Source organism: Neospora caninum, chromosome III, assembly GCF_000208865.1.
Source record: "Neospora caninum Liverpool complete genome, chromosome III".
Classification (NCBI taxonomy): domain Eukaryota; phylum Apicomplexa; class Conoidasida; order Eucoccidiorida; family Sarcocystidae; genus Neospora; species Neospora caninum.
In genome coordinates, this window is record NC_018388.1 from 689,956 (window position 1) to 711,618 (window position 21,663).

Genomic DNA, 21,663 nt, shown 5'->3' on the forward strand with positions numbered 1-21,663 from the left:
ACGGGAATCCAGGAGAATGGTTTCCTGCCTCTGATATGGGCTGCCCCTTTTGCGGTCTTGGTCGGCGGAGTAAATCCAGTTACGTCGCTTTTATCGGTTTTGACTTTCGTGTGCCATTTGTGCTATACCAGTCAAGTGGGAGGGGAAAGCGGACCCCGGTTCCCGTACAGGATCAGCATTACCTGCGAAATTACATCCAAGATTATTCCCACTCCGGCTCGCGTGCAGTGTATATAAGATCAGAGAAACCAAATAACCTGTTTTGTTGCACCCAACCGCCGTATCGTCTTTTGACTTGCTTCAGTCGGTTTCGAGAAGCGGCGGAAGATTACCAACGGTGGGCTTGCCCTGGCATCTGAGCCTCATTGCGCTGGATCAGCCCTGAACTGAAGGGACCACGGTGATATGTAGAGAAGTACAGAGGATGGGAAACCTTTCGGCTAATGCATCCGCCCAGTGCAACCCGCTGCAATGTCCCAGCCGTTCTTGGCACAATCGGCCCATACCTGCTTTTTATCGCAGAGCCACACAACGACGAGAAATGTGCTTGCCTTCGCAGGGCGGGCAAGCGATTTTCTGCAGCCACTGACAAGGGACCAGTTCACCCGTCACACACACGAACGTGCGAAAGGACCGAGTTGCCGAGGGGAACACAAATCGACGGCGACCACTGCACAGCGAAAGGTTAGACATTTATGTGGCAGGGAAAGTGTTTCCTCCAGAAGACATTTCCAGAGAAGAGCAGCAGAAGTCTCGTTGATATGTCTAGCAATTCATCACTCTCGTTTTGGTTTGCGACGAATAGAGTATTTACTCCCGCGCTGTGGGAACTGGCGTCTTCCGCCGTCCAGGCTAATTGAGAAAGAAACGGGATGTTTGTGCTGAGTTAGCAGCCGCATATGTTTGTTACTCGAACTTTCGAGGCAGCACAGATTAACTTGTATAGGTATATAACAGTACGGAATGTGAAACAACTGCCCTGAACTGCCGATATACCAGTGCCAAATCCCCGGTAGGAGTGGTATGTCGCATTGAGCCTTCGTTTTTTAAGAACACTCTAGATTGAAATGTGGGGTTTTCTAGCGTCGGGCGTACTAGGTATGACATAATTGGTGCTGTTTATGGATGAACTCGCACCGATGCCACCAAGTCGCAGCTCCCCCAGGGCGGATTATAATCTCCCGACGGACCATCGCATGCACCACTAGTGAATCAGGCGTTGAAGAAAGACACCTTACAGCCAGTGCAGCTGCACATGATCTGGAAGCTGGTGGCTTACAATTTGTCGGTCGGTACTTAGCGAAGCATGTGTGTAAATCAAATTTCGGGGATTGGCATACTTGGCACCCCCGTTTGTCAAATAATTATAAGTGTAGCCTCGTGTTTCTCGAGCCTCTGTGGCGTTAAATGAATGGGACACCACCCGCGACATACAGAGTTTCCCGCGACACGTAGTATACAAACGAACGGTGCGGCATTTCTGCCTTGCCAGCCTGTGAACATAACATCAATTGCCTCTCTTCGACCAGCCAGTGAGGACAGTCTGCTCTCAAACTTACCATATCTACTACTTTTACGGTCCCAGGCTTTCGCATCTTGCTACACTCGGACAGGCTTTTTTTGTTTCAATGGACGGGGTGCCACTGAAGGGATACTGTCTTAGCAGAGTGCAGAGAAATGTTCCTGACTTGCTGGTTGGGGGGGGGGCTTTTCATTTTTGGTGGTTTTTTGGAGTCTGGTGTCTTGTGCGGCCTGTCTGAACCCACCTTGTAGAATCATGGTATCAGGCGGTTTTTTGCCCCAATGCCGCGGTGCCTTGAAGAGGTTGTTAACCGGCGGTCGTCAGCTTTAGCAGTCCACTCTGCGTTTTCCTCACCTCATGCTAGCTCTGCGTTCTGCTGACCTGCCGACTTTCAAAACGCGCTCGCAGTCACTGAGCTTCGCTGCAGCCGTTCCAGCGCGTCACATACGCGTTCTCAGTTGCTATCCCCCTGCATGCTAGAGTTTTCGCCTGATGATTGGAATGGGGCCGTCCAGTCGTGCGTCGTTTCCTTCGGATAGTTCTCCAGTCGCACCCCCAACCGTGGACGTGCCTTCGCTGATGGATCCGTACCCCGCTTCGCTCCCTCCACTACACATTTTAAGCGTCACCACACATCGCAACGGCTATTTCACGTCCCTGGTCTACAGTAGCACTCTGCTCGGTGCGGACCTCCGGGTGTTTGGGTGGGGACAAAAGTGGCATGGGTTTGGCTCCAAAATGATGGCTATGGTCGCGTTCTCCAGGTCCCGTGACCCGGGCGAGATTGTCATGATCGTCGACGGATTTGACACTGTCTTGCTGCAGCCTAAAGAGGCAATTGCACGGAAGTTCCTTGAGTTTGGCAACCGCATCGTGGTCACAGGCGAAGCAACGATGCACCGATGGGGTTTTTTCAAGCATCTTTTTCGGCTGTACCATGACTGTATCTTCCGAGCTAGCGGCGACAATAAGTGGCCGAAGCCTCTGCCGTATGCGAGCCCAAATCTCCGCCTAACACTTGTTAATGCGGGTAAGTCGGTATGGTCGTTCAGAAAAAGCTGTTTGCCTTCTCGTGATGCAACCGCGGGACTTGCGTTGGGAAGAACCGTCACCGGGTAATTGAGGGACGTGACAACATTTTCTGGGCACCAGGCAGCGCGCCATCCCCAATATCGGTTTCACTCTCTGGTCCCAGAGGACAGAGAGATTTGGCTCTCCAGAGCGTGTGTCGCCGTTTCTCTCGGCATCCTAGGGTGCCTGGCGTGTTGCGGCGTCTGGTGTCACTGCAGGTGCTTTCATCGGCTTTGCAGGGGATATTGTCCGCTTATTCCAGAATATCGATTGCGACACGAACGATCAGAAGTTCCTGGGCGACCTCTATCGAGCTGATCCGTATAAGGACGTAGTCATTGATCACAATTGTGCCATTTTCGCCCTGTACCGGTGCAGGCAAGTGCGCTCGAAAGGATACTTTACCTCTGTGATGCACGTGTTGTCTCAGCAAGACGAGAAACCCTAGAGTTTTTCGCCTGCGTGCGTGGGCTCATGAATGTCTGTCGACGTGTACGGGCAGGCTGTGTGCGTACCAGGGAGGCTGGAGAGGCAAAACAGATGAGGAACTCGCGCATAAGTGTCAAGTAAATCGTGAACAAACCCTTTCGTTGCTGCGGTGTTGTAAGGAGCATGTTGCTGCATGACGATGAGATCTGAACTCGACAAGATTATCTGCACCCTGATACCGCACTCTTTCTATGACGTACGCCCGCCGTTAGAAGCGCGTTTCCTCTCGTGTGCTTCGTATCTGTGTGTACATCGATGGCTATTTATTCTGAATCGATCGCGTGTGTGTATCTTTGTCTACCGTTCTGTGCAGAAGAGATCTGAAATTCCTTTCTTTCGAGGAAGCGGAGAAACACGCCCGGCACGTGGTGCCTTATTTCGAGGAAGGCTCTCCCTCAAAAAAGTACCCTCCTGCTCCGGCTGTTATGAGGACAGCACTACGAGGGGCTGTGCTGGACGCCCGGACCAACGAGGCTCCCTGTGTGCTCCATATTCACTGTCGTCGAAACGCCGACTGGCTGATGAAGCTTCTTGGGCTTCCCTGTGGAGAGGACGTGACAGACTTCCGAAGCTATGTCTGGTATGCATTCTTCTCCTTAAAAGGCACCATTGGCGCCGACCGACAGGTTGCCCGTGTGTGGGGGACTGTCCTGTTTACGACGATTGTCACCTGTATCAGCATTTTTGGACTCGGTGTGGTCCTATTAGGTTGGTGTGCCCGTCAGGCAGCGAGTCACAATCTTCCCGCCTGGCTATCGGAGAACGGGGTTCAACCTATTCTCAATTTTCTTCTCCAACTCTATATGCTGTCTAAATGGTCTCATGTGTTTACTCCACTCGCAAAAGGAGACTGGGCTGCGTCACAGGATGATCCTTTTGGCCAGCAGCCGTGGCCTTTGCCCCATATAACTGCGAACGACGGGGGTGAAGTCATTCCGAAGGCGCAGGGAGGAGACGCCTCTGTTTTAGTGAACTCCGGCCTGCTGCTAGGGCATCTGGTCTTGGCGGCCGTGGCCGAACTCGGGGTGTTTATCCTGCGTGTTGTTTCCTGGGTCGTCGAAGTGGCTATTCGCCTGCGCTGGGTGTTTCTCGGGGGGGCTATCGTTGGCATCACGATCCTCACTGGAATGACACTCATTGTCGTCGGCTTGAATGTGGATGGAGAGAATGACGACGGCTCAGGGCAAGCGACGAAGGATTCAAACAGCCTCAAAAAGAAGGTCCGAGACGGTTCTCCAAGAACACACCAAAGGCATTTCGTCCGCGAGAGACAAATGCATCAAACGGCGCGTGTAGATCAGCATCTTTAGAGAAAAATACTGCCGACTCACGTTTTGCCTGCATCGAGGAGCTAGTGGGGAGGAGTGGCGAAAGATATTACAATTGGGTAGGCACACAAAGATGCGACGAGCCCTGCTACGGGAACGAGATGTCTCGACGTTCTCTCTGTTGTACCCATTTTTCATTTGCTGAGAGACGCTCGACGAGAGACAGGGAGCGGGAACACTGGGTGACATAACGCCGCCAAATTTGCTTGAGCAACAATTTGAAGGCGCCTTCACCGGCTCCAAGTCGGTGGAGCGTGATTTTTCACTTGCTCCCTAAAAGAGTGGTGGATTGTGTCCGGGCGCTCAAATGGCAAGGTTTGTACGGGCGAGGGCTATCAGAGGGAAGAGTAAGGAATCGAACTAGAGGCCCAGAAAGGGGGAGATACGACGGAACTGCAAAACCGTGGGAGATTTACTTGAAGGACAAGAATGTGCAAATCTTTTGCGGGTTTTGTAGCAACGGGAGAGAAACGTGGCAGCGCACCTGGCGCTGCAGACGACTTATTCGGAGACCTGGCAGTGTGTCCACCTTCTCGTCGTTTCTCCTGAGGCTCCCTTGTACAGTTGACCTTCATGTCTCTATTCCGTTACGCTTTACAGCTATAATCCGCACAACCAGTCGACTGGGGGCGCGCCCAAATAGCGGATAGCCATAGTAAACAGCAGGACAAAGTCGCTTTATGGACTGGCGAACCAACGTGTATATACTCGAAGATTTTGTGTTTTGTTTCTTGGAGTGCCAGAAGACGACTTGCAGAACGGAGGGTCACTGAAATGCGGGCTTCTCCGAATCTGCAGCGGCAGGCTGTGAGGAGGCGACAGGAACGTAAGATAGTTACTCGTGTGCCTGTTCACTCCGAGTCGCACTCCTGTAAGCAGCACGAGTGTGTCGTTGGCGGTGGCTGTGTTGTTTTCCTTTCTGCGTCACTGTTTCTGACCATTCTTTACTTTTTCCTCAATTTTATGGCTGTTTCGCTACGTTTCGATTTGTCTGCCTGGCGCGCTTATGAAGAGGGCAATTCGGGCTTCTGTTGTTTAAAAAGGTTGGGTATCGTTCTTTTTCATCCGTTCCTGGCGGAGGTGCAGCAACCGCTTTCCGTGTTTGCGTGGTGCAGAACTCAGGGGAGAAAACGTGGCGCTCAGCATATGGGTTTTTACAGTTGCATCTGGTTTTCTGCGCAAGGTAGCACAGTTTTTAGTGGTGCTACTGCGCTTCCTACCGATGTTACGGGCTTGATTAATGTTTCAGCCCAGTGTTTCTCAAAGGTAAAAGGTACGTCCCTGCCACAGAAGCTACTTTTGCCGACCACAGTTTCTGTTACCGCACAGATCGGTCTCCGTGTGCATTGCTTTGCCGACCACAGTTTCTGTTACCGCACAGATCGGTCTCCGTGTGCATTGCTTCACTTTCGTCTTTGGGTTGGAAGAAAGAGTCCACTGGACCCTAGGCGCAATACCAGCTGTGCCGTCCACCGTGTCGGCGCATGTAGAAGCTGCGGAAGCTTCGAGGACTTTATCCTGTTAGCCTTCAAGCACCACTGACCAAGAAATATTTGCATGGTGCCGACTTTGAAATGGAAACAGTGGCATGCTGCATCGGACCTTCTTCCCGAATCACAGTGCTTGGTGAACTGCGCCCTGGGGCAAGCATGGGAGGCTGATCTCCAACACGCTCGGAAAAGCGCGATTTGTTTTCCCTCTTGAAACATATGTTTGCATGTCCGTGATGCCTGTTTCTGGTAACGCGCCGTGTCACTTGACAAGCTATCGCCGGTACATTGTAGTCGGCCGAGCTGAGACCCTCTCTCTGCGCAGACCCATGCGTCTGAGTTGCTCAAATTCGTAGACGGTGTTATTTCGCTGCTTGATGAGCGAATTGCTTTTCGCTGTCGTCGAGTGCGCACACACAAGAACTGAAGAAATGAATAGCGATGTCTTTATTTCAAGGGATACGCAGTGTAACTTGCTCAGAGGAGCTGTATGTACCGCGCGCTTTGAAAACTGCTGGGTCACCTCTTCTTTCCTACACGTGACTCTCTTTCTGTGGTCTCCTTTTTTGCGGTAAGCACCGATCTGCCATTCTCTCTCCATGCGTACGAAGGAGAGAACGACGAAGGAAGAGACACAGAGAGAGAAGAAAAAGAAGATCGAGAAGCCGCAACCGCGAAGAGGCGCGAAGAGGGAACGGGAACTACAGAAAATAGCAGCGCATCGGCCGAGCTGAAAAACAGTCGCCCTTACGCTCGAATTGCACCGGCACAGGAAGGCCTGAAAGGCCAAATAGTGCGGGCTCACCGCTCGCGCATCAAAGCCTTTTATCCCGTTGAGCAAGAACGAAAAACAGATTTGAGGAGCAAACCCGCTGGCTCAACTTTTCCATGTAACGCTGATACACTCCCGCCGAAAGAAAAATGCACCGCGACATGAAATCACCAAGTAGGCGTCTTTTCCCCCGTCTCCGTCAGAAGCCAATAACTTCCAGATTCCTCCGTGAACCGCGCTTTCGTCTGGAGCCTGTGGCAACTCTGCTCGAGCCGGTCTGGTCCAGCCTTTAACGTGCTCCGTCTCTCGCCAGTCTCTACTTTCCTGTGCGTCAGATTTCCTCTCTCCATTCTTCTCTCGTGTCCCCTTTTCTCACAGTCGCTCACCCGTGCACACTCGCTTCTCGTCCAAGTATCACGTTGTGCTGCCTGCCCTTTCCCCTGTTTCTGCGTCTGATAATAATGGAACGCACCGCGCTCTGACGCGAACGAGGAAGCGAGCACGGAAACATGCCGCTCAGGCCAGTCAAACCTGTCCCGCCCCATCTGGTAAGACCACTAAAGCAGCTGCACAAAAGGAAGAAAAGACGAGTAAGCCGCCGACGCAGAAGCTGAGGAGGAAGAGGGGAAAGACGAAAACCGACGAGTGCCCACTGTTGCCTGCTTCACGTGGACAGCGGAGAACGTGAGGGAAGCGATTGCATTTTGTCGCGCTTGGGGAGCTGAAGAATCAACAGCCACCCGTCTTGCTCTGGCTGCACAGGAGACACACGGACGAAGGCGCACAGAGATCTGCCTCCAGACCTTGAGACAGCGAAACGCTAGACGTTTAAAATCCATTTCGCAACGCCGTCCATTCGGCCACCGAACGCCCTGATCTTTTAAAAAACACAAACACCGTTGCGTTTCTACAGAAAGGGTGAGGCACTGGGCAAACATGGTAGACCAGAGGCTCTCGCAGCCCCATATAACTGGGAAGAAAATCAGAATTCTGAAGCAGCCAGTCATTTTGCACGAAATGCCTCGCGGAGACAGGCAGGTGAGCAGAAGCGAAAGTAAAAAGGAAGAGAGGAAAGAAAGGAGAGGGGAATTCGAAGCACGGCGATGGCCCTGGGAGCTAAAAAAGAAGAGAACGACACATACGCGCACGCGTGCGGGCGGATCCGACAAAGCGAGAGAAGTGAGCAACCTAGGAGCCCAAAGCACGAGACAAGACGCGAGACGCCAACTCGAAGACAAACTGAAAGGGGAGACGAATACGCAAAAAAGCATCTCGCGAAAAGACGACGAACCAGGCGAGGAAAGGAAGGTACAGCAACGTGAGAAGAAGTCAACATGAGAGGGGACGGACGCAACATCCAGGGGAATTTCGGGGGACCAAGAAACGGCAGAGGGCCCTTTCAGAGTCCCCTGGAGAACAAGCTACGCCCACACCGAAGAACAGTACGCGCCGAGCGAAAGGAGACGCGATACAAGAAGAGCAAACGACGCCCACGCCACTGCCTGGACATACGCCAGAGGACGCAACTCATACCTGAGAGAGGAGAAGCTCTGGACGCTCGACAACGGCGCTGTTGAACTCGAGAAGCATGCCTGGACACAAACACGTGAACCGCGCAGACGCGCTGTTGGTCCTCAGCCTCCTCAGTGCGGCAAGGGACTTGCTCACAGCGAAGAAAGACAAACCACAGGAGCAGATTTGGGGCTACACACAGAGGACGGGAACTGCCGGAAAGGGACCGGAGACGCTCGCGCGGCGCAGAGACAAAAGACGTGTAGAAGAAGGAACGCGCACTGAGACTGCGTAAATGTTTCTGCGGGTGTGCCTCGGGCGGAGTCAACGGGGAACGGGACTGAGAGTGCCCGACAAGGGCCGTGTACCGAGGCAGCTAAAACGGAGAAAAGTGTCTCGAACCCAGAGAAGGCGATGCAGAGAGGCGTAGGCTGCGAAGAGGAGGGATACAGCACACCGAAGGGAAGCACCGTGCCAAGTCTGGAAAACAGATCCGGCGTGGGAGCAAAACACCAAGAAGCGAAAGAAAGGCTGAAGAAGACACGTGGACACGGAGTGACGCACAGTCAACCCCGATTCTCTACCCGAAATCCCCAAGCGAGAAAAGGTACACAAATGACTAAGGCAGAAGCGAAGGGAAGAGGCATCGGGTAAACGCGGACTCACCTCGAATGCAGGCGTAGATGGGAACACGCCGCGATAACCACTGCCATCGTCGGCCCGCTTCATCTGTCTCGACGTCCTCTGCGCCTTCGTCCTCTGGCATGCCTTCTCGAGCTCTCTTCCACTCGTCTTGGTCTTCGCCGTCGTCCCGCTCGCGCTTCTCTACACCACTTTCCGTCGCCCACAGCACCACGTTGTCAGCGAGCGGCCTCTTGCGTCTCCGAGCTTTGCCTCGCTTTTTCGGCTCTATCTGAGGCTCTCCGTCTTGGCATTCTTCGCCCGCTCTTGCCGCCTCCGCTTCTTCTTCCTTGGCAAGCGGCGGCGAGGAGACAGCCGCCGAGACAGCAGCGGAATCTGCGGCCAGCGAGGATGCAGAAACGGCTTCGTCGGTTTCCGCCTGTCCCTCTTGACCAGCTTGGTTGTCTCCGTCTGACCTTTCCGGACTTATACTCGCTGCATGCAGCTCTCCATTCGCGCGATCTCTCTGCGAGCCGTGACGCTCGCGGTTCCCCCCCTCCCGGCTCCCAGGTGCGGGAGTCGCGCCGCGCGCCGTCGCTTGCCCAGCCTTGGGCTGTTTGTCAGAGAAAGAAATCCTCTCTTCGAAGGACAGAACGGCGACGAGCGTGTCCGCCTGCAGAAAAAAAGCGCCTTTCTTCCTCTTCCCACTGACGCAGTTTCGGCTCACCCCGTCGCGAACAGCCAAGTGCACACGTCTCCACCACCTTCCCGCCGGGCGACCAGGACGCGACGCAGGCTCAGAAGAAGACGAAGAGAGCGGCGGGCGAGCCGCCGACTCTGAGGAAGAAGGCAGCGACGTTGATGAATGCTGTTCTTCAACGCCGGACGTGCATGAGTCAGGAGATAAACCTCTGGCGGATAAACCGACGACGACGAGCCTGTGCGAGGAGCAGAGAACGAGAGAAAGTTCTCGTGAACCCCACACATCTCGGCTTCCAGACGGCACTCCCACAGAGCCCTCCCGCCCCTCCGGACCGCCGGTGGTCCAGCGTCGACCTCATGCGAAGACTCCAGTAGAGTCCCTGCACACCCACGACGCATTTGCTCTTTGCATGCCTACACACATTCGCAGATGCATCCACGGCCACGCCCGACGCCGACCGCTTCGGAGCACTCTGAAAACATTCAGGGAAATATCCCAAAAGGAATACTGCCCTCCACTCCAGAGATGAACATTCCGGGACGGGACGATATCCCGTTCGATCTGCAGATAGTTGACAGATACATGCGCTGGCTCTGTTGCTCGATCTCCATTTCGTTCGCCCTTTTCTCGGTGAAAAAGGCTACACTGGCGTGTTAGTAACGACGCGAACCTTGCGTACCCGTTAAACTGCCGGAAGGCGTAGTGCTCGGTGAGCGTGAGGGGGACCGCGACTGGGCGTCTGCCCTCGCTCGTGCTGTCCACAAAGCGAGTAGCAAGAGAAATCTGCGTCTCCTCTTTCTTCTTCGCCGCGCCGAGATCCACAGGCGGGAGCATGTACTGCTTCTCCACGTAGCCCTGCAAACACAGAGGGAACAGAAAAAGAAAGCACAGCTCGGCACTGCTGAAACCTTACCCATGATGCACCTGCAACCACGGACAGGTCCGCTGTTACGCATGCCATACCGCCGCATGTAAATATATATATATATATATATATAAGAATAGATATCCACATACGCATAATAGGCACGTCCATAGACACAATGGATACGCAGATACAGGTAGATGCGTATATGTGCGCATATATATGCGAATCTGTATACGTCCAAGCAGGTGTTTTCCCATTTATGGATGCTGACAAGAAGCACGTATCATGCACATGTGCGGCTGGGTATGTGCTAAATTAAACACGTATGTATGCATCGGTTTAATGATAGGAAGATACGGATCCACGCTTTATTTGAACACATACGAAAGCTTATACAGGCATATAGACATGTGTGTTCGTCTGGTTCTGCACATTTTCCTCCACATCTCGTTCACTCCTTGGTCGGCTCATATCTCGTGTTTGCTCATGTGTTCTTGCGTCTCTATTTTATGGGTATGGCCCTGGCTTGCCTCCATCATTTTGTGAATTGTCGAGGCCCACGCAGAGACCGGCTGGCCTGCGAGGGCGGCGGAAGCTTCTCGGGTAACAGCGCCGATGTTCTCCATGCTTCGCCTCAGCGCGTCTTCAACATCGTCGACACTCGTTCTGAAAGAGGGATAAGAAAGGCTCGAGTCTGCGGTTTCTGCTTTCGAGGCACGCCTCGCCGCGACGTAGCCGCGTGCGTCTCTAGCCTCAAGCCTTGCCTTCTCGAGGTTCCTCTCCGACTTCGCCTCTGAAGGATGCTCGTGCCACAGAGCTCGCAGGACCGCGGAGGCGCTGCAGGCGGAGGCGCAGAGTTGCGGAAGGGACGCGACGACGCCATCTGGATGGGGGTGGAGATACACCAGAGAGAAGCGACCGCGGGACGATCCAGGGCCCGACGCCGGGTTGGCGATAGCCTGTGCTTCATATTCACCACTGCCGCTTTTGACAGGGAGATCTCGACGCGAGTGAGTGAGAGACGAGGAAGAAGGAGCACACGGCACCGAGGACGAACCGCTGGAAGACGTCCGAGCGGAAACCGGAGAAGAGACCGACGCGCATGCGCCGTCACCACCGGGGCGTGCTTCTTCGCCGTCCTTCTGCCACGTTCCTGCATGTGTTTCTGGAGAGGCGGCAAGAGACTCTTTCGAGCTGTCTCCCTCGCGAGCTAAAAAGACGCCTGAATCGGCCCCCTTGTCTCCCGCGCCTTCCCCACCGCGTCTAGGTGTATGTGCGTGCGCCTCGTTTCGAGTGTGTGACCCCCGCTCCCCGCGTCCACCTCGCCTCGACGGTTTTCTGTGCCATGGCTTCCCTGCATGCTTGTCTCCACTTTGACGGCGGAACGGCGCACTTTCGCTCTCTCTGTTTGCCTCTCTCGCGCAAATGCGCTGGTTGCTCTCGTCGCCGACTTCATGCCGGACGAAAAAACAGAGACGCGGCCATGCCGCGGCGTTTTCGTGTGAGGCTTGCAAGCTGAGTTCTGTCGCTGTCGGCGGCGCGGTGAGGCAGAGACGGTCTGAGGTTGTGGTCGGGACCCCTGTAAAACTCGAGGAAGCAACTGAAGAAGAGGCAGAAGAAGAAACGGCAGGGGCTGAGGAAGCGGTCTCCGGATCCCGGTTCACGGAAGAATCCTCCATTTGTCGCTGACCGCGCTGCGTATCTCGGTGGCACGCCATGCACTCTGCTCCTGCCGCGGGCTCTTTCTCTTCGTCTTCCACCTGCATGTCGCGAACCCCTCGCCCAAAGCTTCCTTTGTGAGTTTCTCCCCGTCGCCCTTCGAACGCGTCCGCTCGCTGTTCTGCCTTTCTTCTCTTTTGTCTCGTTCCACGCCAGAGGCTCCCCGCAGGGTTTGTCGTCTTGACTTTCTCTTCTTTCTAAGTTTGTTGCGCTCTCCCTGCCTCTCTCTCGTCTTTCCCTCGATGCGAGCCTCAGCGCAGTCTTGGTCCTCGCCACAGAAAGCGTCTTTCTGACACGCAGACGTCGCAAGTCCACGCGCAGGGCTCGACTGCCTTCGCACCACCGAGCCAGCGGGAGACAGAGCGAAGACAAGTGAGGGGAAAAAAGAAAAAGGTGAACTGGGGAGAAGACCAACGCGAAGAACGGCAGGGAGTGCACCGGGAACGCGCGCACGAGAGCGAACAAAGTGTGGCAACGCTGTCTGGCATGACGAATGCAGACGAAACGGAGGGCGGGACGCTGAGAAATGAACAAGGCAGGCACCGGAGAGGAAGTTTCTGGTCGTTTTCGAGAGGAAGAGAAAGCCAGTGAAAGAACGGCAAATGGCGTTCAAGGAACGAACAAATCTGCTTCGTTGTCGTCACATGCATCCAACGAAGTCGCGTGTTTGGGGGCTGCGAAAAAGCGTGTGTCGTCCCTGCACGTTGGCGCAAGCGAGGCGTAAAAAAACTGGAAATGAGGATCGAGTTCAGCAACGCAAGTACGCGTCTAAATACCTGATGGCATGAGGATTTGCTTGTTCTTGCGTAGCTTGAGATATCCGTGAGTTTCGAAATGGCTCGACCTGCTGAGCATGCGAAGGCCAATCGTTCGCACATGCAACTTCCTGAAAAACGCACATGCAGAGGTACCTCTGCACCTGAAGGATTTTCCCCGTCAACACCCGCGTGCGTTTTCGTACACCCATTCTTTTGTTTGACTGCTTCCGTCCATTTGAGCGCCTTGCGACGCATATGCGTGGCCAACTCCTTTCCTTTTCGCCGGCGGAAATACGCCCGTCACGTTTATAGGCATTGAGAAACCTGCATGCGTCTGACGTCCTCCGTAAATTCGCGCATTTCAAGGAGCTCTCCTTGCGACAGGCGAGCATGAGGTCACTTCTCGATGTGAATTGAGAAAATCGTGTGTGGAACTCTTCTCCTTTAGACCCTTCTTTGTTCAGCGGCGTTGTTGCCTGAGGGGCAGAGACGACACCGCCCGCGCGGAAAAAACGATGAAATGCCATCCTGTACAGCTTCGAGAGCTCTTCACGGAGCATTTTCCGGGTCGGGTGGCTCTGAAATGGTTCTCTGTAGAAAAGTTGAAAGCGCCGTTTCTCTTTTGCGCTTTTCTTCATGTGCCAGCCTTGTCAGGCGCCAACACTCTGCCACTGCAGATTCCATTCCCCGTTCATCGTCACCGGCAATTTTCGCGCCTGTAGCTTCCACTTATCATTTCAGATCGCAATCACCATTGTTTCACAGGGAACACAAGCCGAATTTCTGTGGTGCGTTGTCTCGGAGGGCGAAACAGTACAAAGCGGGCGGTCCAGGCTTCCCGTCTGCGGCTTCCGGTGTACGTACACCCCACGGGAGTGACGGGACGTATCGCAGCTTCGGGTTTCGTGTGTATCGTGGGGACGTCGATGGAACGTTACGGTCGTTTTCGTGTGATAAACCAAGATGTGCTCCACATGGGTTCTCTTACGGTTTCTTTTCGGTGGAAGCGAACCGCTCACCCCAGGGGCCGCCTCAGCGTGCCACCCGCGAGATGTACTCCCTGAATGCTTGCTCCATACGGGTACGTGCGGTTCACATTTTCCCTCCCAAGCCTTTCCGACGGAACACTCAACATTCGGATTCCGTGGAAATGGCACGACCTCCTCCCCATTTACCGACCCCCAATGGACTCAGTTGTCCGAACCGTCTCGCTCTGGCGTCTTCCGACTCTTCATTATCCAGTGTGCAGTCTCCGGCCTCAGCTCACGATTTTGATGTTGCCTCGGCTGTAGGGCAAACGCTGCGGAGGCAGGGGGCTGTCGTCGTAGTAGAGGGAGAGACCAGGGGGAAAATTGAGGCGGTCTACAAGCAGGTTTTGAAGATGCACAACACGCGGCGGTGGTTCCACCATCAAATATGGAATGCCATAACCAAGCGAAACTGGTCCTTCGTGGACAGTCTCTTCACACAGTTCCTGTAAGGCGTCCATCGTGGGGGGAGCAAAACCAACGATCCGTATGTACAGCGTGAGGAAATGCGCAGACAATCGTGATTACAGTTCCTGTGCCATCGCAAATGGTGAAGGGGGAAGTCTCTCTGAGGGGGAAAAGAACAAAACAAGGAGTCGAATCAGAGAGCCAGTCGGAACGACACTGAACCAGTAGCAGTGGTGGTGTCTCCTCGGTCCGTGTGCCCCTAGATAGAACAGATCATACCCGATCCTCCGGAATCAACATCCTGTCGATCCGTCTGCATCGGGTGTTGGTAGTCATCGCGGAACACGGAACTTTCTTCGTCTGCCACGTCGCGTCGGTATTCGTACCTGAGTGCCCACCTTAGACGTAGAAGCAACGAACTGCGAGCACGCGTCATCGGACGAAGTGAGGAACCATAAGGATTCGTATACATAGAGGTGATGGAGGTTCGTTTCCCTAGATATAGATACCTACCTACGCCCGTGGGACGCTTTTTATGACGACGCTACTTGTCTTGTTCCAGTACTGGGTCTTTTTTTAAACATTTGCGCCTCATTTGCGGAGTCGATGCAAACGCTCCGGGGTGAATCTGCTTCTTTTTGACGAAATCCCGAGTTTTGCTTGTCCTTCTGGCGCATGCAGGCAATGTGGATTCTACTACGACGAGGTCACTTACACTCTAAAGCTCTTTTCTGCTCTTCTCTCTCATCGCAGTCCTTCGGAGAATGTGAGACTCAGTCACACCGAGCACCGTTTTCTTTCAACGGCTCCGGCGCGAGAGTTGTGCCCTGAGGCTCAGTCTCTGCCCCTTGCCTTCCTTGCGGAGGTGTGTGTCTCTCGTTGGCTTCTTCGCCTTCCTTACCAACGCCTCCTCGTGTTCCGCCTTGCCCTGTTTTCCTCTCCCTCTGAAGCCTCTCTTCGTTCGCGACCTGTCTCGTGTTCGACGCCAGCAAGCACTCTTCTGTCTTCGGATTCCCCCGCTTGCCGTGCAGATTTCCGTCTCCGTCCGCTGTCGCTACGCTGCGTCTCGCTTTTTCCTCGTTTGCTCCGACGCTCTTCCTGTTTTCTGTCACCCCATATCGTGTTCAGCACCGTCTCATTCTACCCTGTTTCGTGGTGTTTCTGACATCTTACTTACCCGTAGGTCTGCTTTCTTTTCTCTCAGTCACTGCGGGTTTCGGGCTTCAACCGGAAAAATCCTTCTGTTGTCCCTCTCCACAGGCCATGCTCGTTTTGGAGGAAATGAAGATGGCAAAAATGCACCCGGCTATCGTCCGCATGAACGAGGTACGTCGCGTGTTGCCGCCTCTCTCTCTCCTCGTTTCAGTCGATTTCGTTTGCAACTGATTTCGAACCCCCTAGTTGTCAACATTGTGGCAGTTAAGCCTGTCAGCCCCAGTCCAGCCATGTCGAGCATCCCCAGTGCCCTCGAGTCCTCCACGCGCTCGCACGATTCAAGACTGACGGTAATGACAAAACATGGCCGAATGCTTTCTGTTACATAGGGAGGAGATATCTTTGAACTCGTGCATATCGAGAGCACTTCAGTTGCAATTGGAGATCGAGGATAGATCTTCTCATGCAGACCGACAGCCGCCAGTGACCCTCTGTTTCTTTTTTCCCTCCTCAGGGTCTTCTTCTCTCCTACTTCGAACTCGGAGAAATCTTTTGTCTCCCACCTGCGTCGGTGTGCCAAAATCTCTGTCGCGTCACATGGCAAGCTGCCGTTAAGTGAGCAAGGGGCTGTCAGAGAAGCAGCCATAAAAAGAGCGAGAGAGAACGAACGACAGTGGAGAGGACACAGACAGTCGCGAGGGGCGATGCAAAGGACGATTCCCGTGTGATTGCCTTGCGGTTACGGAATACGGTTCGTCCTGCATCACCTGAAGTCTTCCCTCAGAGAGGAGCTTTAGCTGAAAGTGGCAGGGCCCCGTTTCCCCCGTTTCGTGCACGTGCAGGCATGCCAGTTTTTCAGTTCGTTGGTGGCGTTGAGGCGTACTGTGCAATAGCAAGCACAGGGAATGCGTGCCTGCTCGATGACGTGTGACCACTTGTCTCTTCAACTGCGGGAAGGTACACAACGGTAGACGTTCATGTGAGAGGCGCCTGGGCATACGCGGCTACATCTCTACTACGCGGCGTGGGCATCGCCCAACGTAGACAACTTGCTTCGACCGACAGGCTTACCGAACCAGAAAGTCGACAGGTTCAGTTGTTGACTCTCAGAAGCGTGCAGCCTTCCGTTTGACCGTGCACGTGTATGTTTGACACTTTATGCAACGTGTGTGCTTCCGAGACATGCGCCTTGTGGGGATGCGTCTGTTGGCTCCTCGTGTTGCAGGCTGCATCGCCAGCGCAAGCATCGGCTGAAGCGGTACCTGGAAGCCTTGCCACCAAATGTTCTCTTGAGTCTCACCCAGGCGGTACGTCGTTTTGGCCAGTTCCGCGAGGTTGCGGGGATCTCCCAAGCGGCAGAGAATCGTGTGTGGAAATGAACAAAAAAAACGAGAAACGACGAACACCGCACGTAACCTGGCGACAGAAAAGTAGCCGCTTCGTTTTTGCCGACACTTAGTGTGTGGGCGCGCTGGACTGCGGACGACAGGCTATTCGTGTGACACGTCTGTGCGTCCACGCTGCTCCGCTGACTGTAAAGACCGTTTTAAATCGGGTGCCGGACCCTAGGCGGACGTGTGTACAAGTGCAGTAAGAAATGAATTGTGATACTGCTTTTGGTCACGGGTTGCTCAGGAACGGGAAGTCCTTCTCCTGAGTATGTGTACGCTGTGTGCAGGACGTGGCGCAATTGCTTTCCAAGAACGAAGAAGAACTTCTGCTCCTACCTGCTTCCCATGGACCTGTTGGGGAGATGGACCTGCTGCTCGAAGGCAGCGACGAGGACGAAGACAGTGAGCCTGAGGAGATCGACGAGTTTGGTGCTCTACCAGGTTTGAACGAACCAGAAGGACATTTGTTTCCCCCGTTCCCATCGGAACCCACACCTTTCGTGCCAGGATCGTTTCTCACGCGGAGTGCGGAAGATCTCCACACCGGAAGACTAGCCAGGCTGCGAGAAGCATCTGCTCCTAGTCCAAGTGTTTCCCCCTGCTCCTCCGATCACGCACGATCATCCGAACCCGAACACCGTGTCTGTGGCAGACGGAAGCGAGGACGAAACAGACAGATACCAACCTGACTCATCTGCCTGAATCGTTCTGGGAATGAAGAATGCATGTACTTATGTGCACACTCTTTTTCTTTTTAAACGACAACCCCCTCCTGTCCACGTCAGCCCGCCTGCTGGAGAACAGCCCCTTTTGGAGACAAAAGCGGCTGTCTGTCTACAGCCAAGCATAGAGGGATTTTGCGGACACGACCGTGTCTCTTTTCTGGTGATATACCACAGTGTTCCTTCGACCTGTCGACACGGAAATCTCAACTTGAAGACCCCGTGGCGTGTCTCGATGAGACGAGTGTTTTCCATGTAGCAAAACACTCAGGCAATTTTGATGGAATACCTCGTGGGCTTCTTGACGAGCTTTATTCGCTTGGCGACCGTGTTCCACACATCGGCAACATCACAGCTACTAGATAGTTTCACGGGTGATTAGTGATCAAAACGTCAACACAATTTCTGGAGGAAGCTGCCGAAGCCGCTACCGTATACTCGGTCACAAATTCCACCGTCCTTCACTACAGAGGTACGTAGACACACTTTCAAGACGCACTTCATTACAGTACCACTCTGTCAGAGAAGCGACAAGATGCCGATGCATCTCGCGGCTACACCGAGGAGTTTTGCATGACAGCAAACGCAGAATTCAACAATCTGCAACGGTGCCGTTCGAAAGTAGAATCTGGGGAACACGGCCAAAACACCGAATTAATACGGCAGAGTTTACTGTTTTGTTGTTTGCATGACCTTACTGTCTGATGAAGATGTCGGAACAACTCTGTAAGGCCCAGTGCCAGGTCACCCCTTCGCTGAAGACTCCAGGAGCCTTGTGTGGTGTTGCACAGGAGACAAGCGCTTGCTTCTGTCACACCGGAAGCTCTGGTAGGCCTCGGGCGCCTCATCCGGAATGTTTGTCTCCATCTTTTCGGCGAGTCTCCGACGCGTAGGTTTCGTCAGATACGGAACCACCCCCCCCCCCCCTTGCCTGGGTCACGACGATAGAAATTGCTACATGTTAGGAATAAACAGCAACAGCTGGGTTTCAGAACTGCTGTGGTCACGTCCGGCTCTGCTGTCTCTCGTGGTCCGACCTGCAAGCTGCTACTACGATAGCACTCGCCCAGCTATTTATAACGTTGTGCGCTGACCTGTCCTCAACTATACGTGGTACGACTGGTGCAGGCCATGCAGTAAGACCGCGATTTCAACAGAGGTGGACTTCACCCCCCGTCAGCGCTCCTCCCCAAAGCTGATTAATACGAGAAGTGTCGTCGACGACGGTAACACTGGGGATACGAGACACACCGAGGCATCGACGATTCATCTCCGGGTTCCCGCCTGGAACCGCTTTGGTTCAAAACGCTGTACCGTTACATGAGTAGCAACTCTTGAAAATGGGGAAACAAACTGTTGTGTGCACCGTTGCTAGGTCGAGGTGACACGCCTTGAGATATGCAGTACACTGGTGCCTCTCTCCAACAGCGCGTTATCTGTTGCCACAAGCATACAGCGGGAGGAGAGTATATTTACTTGTTCCTCAATCTCTCCTCTGCCCAGAGAAAAACCCGTGCTGAAAGTTATTTGGCTCTCTCCGGTAGGCCTTCTTTTAAAGTCGTTCTTGCCTGTGTCTAAACGGCCTGACTATTCCTTCCTCGATTTCTTGGAAGCTCAGCCCCTCAAAGAGAGGATCCTTCATGATCTGCTCAAGGTTTGGCCGGTTGGCGGGCTCTTCGTCGATCATTTTCTGGCTAAGCCTATCCAAACGTTCCACGTGGTCTCGCCTCACGATACCGCCGTCGTCTGGCCCCATACTCCCGTTCCCTACCAGTTGTAGAAGGTTGCGGAATGCGACACCAAGTGAGTACACATCACTCTTCACTGTGTGGCGGCTTTGTGTCAGCGCAAAATCTGCCAGAAAATTCCTGTCAATTTCCGGGGCTGTTTCCCGCCCAAGGAGCCCCGCCCACACTCTTGATTCTGTCCCTATTGGCGCTGCCGTCTGTAATTCACCAAGGACCACCTTTCCATCCGACAATATACAGAAACTGTTCAATTCAATACTTCGGTGTAGCAGACCCAATTTGTGAAGAGAATGCAGGCCAGCGACCATGTTGGCAGCTAAAAGCTGCAAATCGGGTAGTGAGCGACCTGTCTCAAGCATGTCTCCTACGAGGCCTTTCGTTAAAGGATGAAAGATGTACGTTAAGAAAGGCCCTCTGAACTCGCCAAGGGACGGCAGTAACAGAGGGCTTTTCTTCGGCAGGACTTCTCTGTACAAGTATGCTTCGTACACTGAATACTTTGGGTCAAGCAAATTGATGAGCCGCACTTTCACGCTTACACCCTCTTTTTCCTGTTCTTCTGAGAGAGAAAGTAATCTCACTAACTCTTTAGCGGGCACGCGGATATTGACGCTTGTGGATCCGTCCCGGCGCAGGATGCTCCCACTAAGCAGGCGCTTTAAAACAGGACTCCTGCTCTCATCTATGTCCGGCAAGTCCTTCAGGTAAGACATCCACGACCAGAACGTCATCTCTGCATACAAACAATTGTGACCGTCCACGCGAGCATTAAGAATCAGCAACGGCATCATGAGTGCAGCTCTGCTTGGTATCTCCCGCTAGCAGTCTGAGACTATTAACACGATGCCGCCGCTCTACCAGGTGCTCCGCAGCAGACTAAATGCCAGTGACGTTCACCGATCGCTGACACATGCCAGAACGCGGATGATTTTTCCCCGTCGTTGTTGCCTGGGGACTCACGGAGCGGCAACGACACCTTACCGCAGAAAGACGTGATACACAGGGGCCTACAGACAAACGCGCGTCAACGCCCAGTGAAATGTCTTGAGCAGAAACGAAGGCGCTCGACCAGTTCTCAGCCATTCTTAGATACTGGATTTTCACCAGGTTCATCGACCAAAGGAGGAGCCAGGGAAGTCAGATCTACGACCCTAATTAGCACATCTCTGGACGCACCTGAAAGAGGAACGTGGTGGGTACTCCCCTTGGACTTGCCGCTGCTGTGGCTTCCGGTGTCTGTTCTTCTTAAGGGAAGCCCTTCGTGCCCGAGCGCCTCCCCACAAACAGGATCGAGTCCCCGGGCAACAGCCAATATTATTGCTAGCCATTGGAAAAGAAGAAGAGAAGCAAGATGCTGACGATGTTGTGCCACGGTGCTTGCCATTGTTGCGCAGTTTGCTTGCACACAATCACCTTGAGCGCACTCTGCCGACGAGAACGTACTCAAGCCTCACGTGAAAGTACATAAAAACTGGCAGCACACTAGTTGCCTGCGCTGTCACCACGGCACACAACAAAGACATCCGCATTCGTTATTATTTGGAGTTTTTGCACCGGCAACCGGTGTTTCTTAGTCCGAAGCGAAACACGAAATCTGGGAGGCAAGACGCCACCTCACCCGTGCACCGGTAACCATAGACACGGATGCCCCCCCCACCCACCACAGAGGCTGAAAGTACGAAAGCAAGGACACCAGTGTGCAGGCTACACTACATGCCTGGCACCGCTGTGACACTGGCCGCTGGTCAAATCTCTATTTGAAGAGAACCCCTTGCACATGCAGGCACTGCTGGCAGATGGTCGATCGTGGATTAGACCCTGAGACGCCGATGCGATGTGGATGCGAGAGTAGTGAAGGCGGGAAGAGAGCACCATAGACAAGACGAACTGGTAATTGCGCTAGGCGTATATTCGTCCACTTTGCTTAGCAAAACCGGTTTGTGGATGTGCATCTACATTTTGTGTAGATCAAAATGCTTTGCAGAAGGGTAGCGTGGAGATTCACGAAGTGCAACCGTCATGTTACAGTATAGATGTTGACAGTAAGCCCACCTCAGGAAGGTTCCGAACCCCCAAGGCGTGCGGTAAACCGGAGATAGTTTCTCGAGTTCGTAGAACATGTGCCTTCTGCTGTGGTGCAGACAGCATCACGTGCACGCGAGACGCCCCCGGTCCGCGTCGAGTCTGTGCGGTGTTTACACACACTTTTGCCAGCTTAGGCGGAGGAACCGTCAACGTGAACTATTTACAGAATTGCCTAGTGTAACAACAGAAATACGTACCTTTGACCCGCCCTCAAATGTCCAAACGCGGACGCGCTGCTCGTGGCCACAGTTTTCTGGTAAGGTCTGTTATTCA

General features: G+C 53.7%; 4 protein-coding genes across 4 annotated transcripts; 2 read left to right on the forward strand and 2 right to left on the reverse strand.

Moving 5' to 3' along the window:
• Nucleotides 1-2,101: 2,101 nt before the first annotated feature.
• Nucleotides 2,102-4,392, forward strand: NCLIV_007740 (hypothetical protein; the record flags this gene model as incomplete). The annotated part of the gene is made up of 3 exons (XM_003880285.1): nucleotides 2,102-2,552; nucleotides 2,812-2,975; nucleotides 3,808-4,392. The coding sequence occupies 3 exons, from the start codon at nucleotides 2,102-2,104 to the stop codon at nucleotides 4,390-4,392; spliced, it is 1,200 nt and encodes a 399-aa protein (XP_003880334.1).
• A 3,468-nt stretch (nucleotides 4,393-7,860) lies between these two features.
• NCLIV_007750 (conserved hypothetical protein) lies at nucleotides 7,861-12,142 on the reverse strand (the record flags this gene model as incomplete). Its single annotated transcript, XM_003880286.1, has 5 exons — nucleotides 7,861-7,911; nucleotides 8,206-8,264; nucleotides 8,851-9,743; nucleotides 10,188-10,363; nucleotides 10,946-12,142. The coding sequence occupies 5 exons, from the start codon at nucleotides 12,140-12,142 to the stop codon at nucleotides 7,861-7,863; spliced, it is 2,376 nt and encodes a 791-aa protein (XP_003880335.1).
• Nucleotides 12,143-14,234: 2,092 nt separating this feature from the next.
• NCLIV_007760 (conserved hypothetical protein) lies at nucleotides 14,235-17,524 on the forward strand (the record flags this gene model as incomplete). The annotated part of the gene is made up of 6 exons (XM_003880287.1): nucleotides 14,235-14,329; nucleotides 14,971-15,055; nucleotides 15,550-15,615; nucleotides 15,959-16,059; nucleotides 16,670-16,751; nucleotides 17,123-17,524. 6 exons carry the CDS (start codon nucleotides 14,235-14,237, stop codon nucleotides 17,522-17,524), a joined length of 831 nt encoding a protein of 276 aa, XP_003880336.1.
• A 1,585-nt stretch (nucleotides 17,525-19,109) lies between these two features.
• On the reverse strand, nucleotides 19,110-20,689 carry NCLIV_007770 (putative Rhoptry kinase family protein, truncated (incomplete catalytic triad); the record flags this gene model as incomplete). The annotated part of the gene is made up of 2 exons (XM_003880288.1): nucleotides 19,110-20,038; nucleotides 20,482-20,689. The coding sequence occupies 2 exons, from the start codon at nucleotides 20,687-20,689 to the stop codon at nucleotides 19,110-19,112; spliced, it is 1,137 nt and encodes a 378-aa protein (XP_003880337.1).
• Between the last annotated feature and the right edge of the window lie 974 nt (nucleotides 20,690-21,663).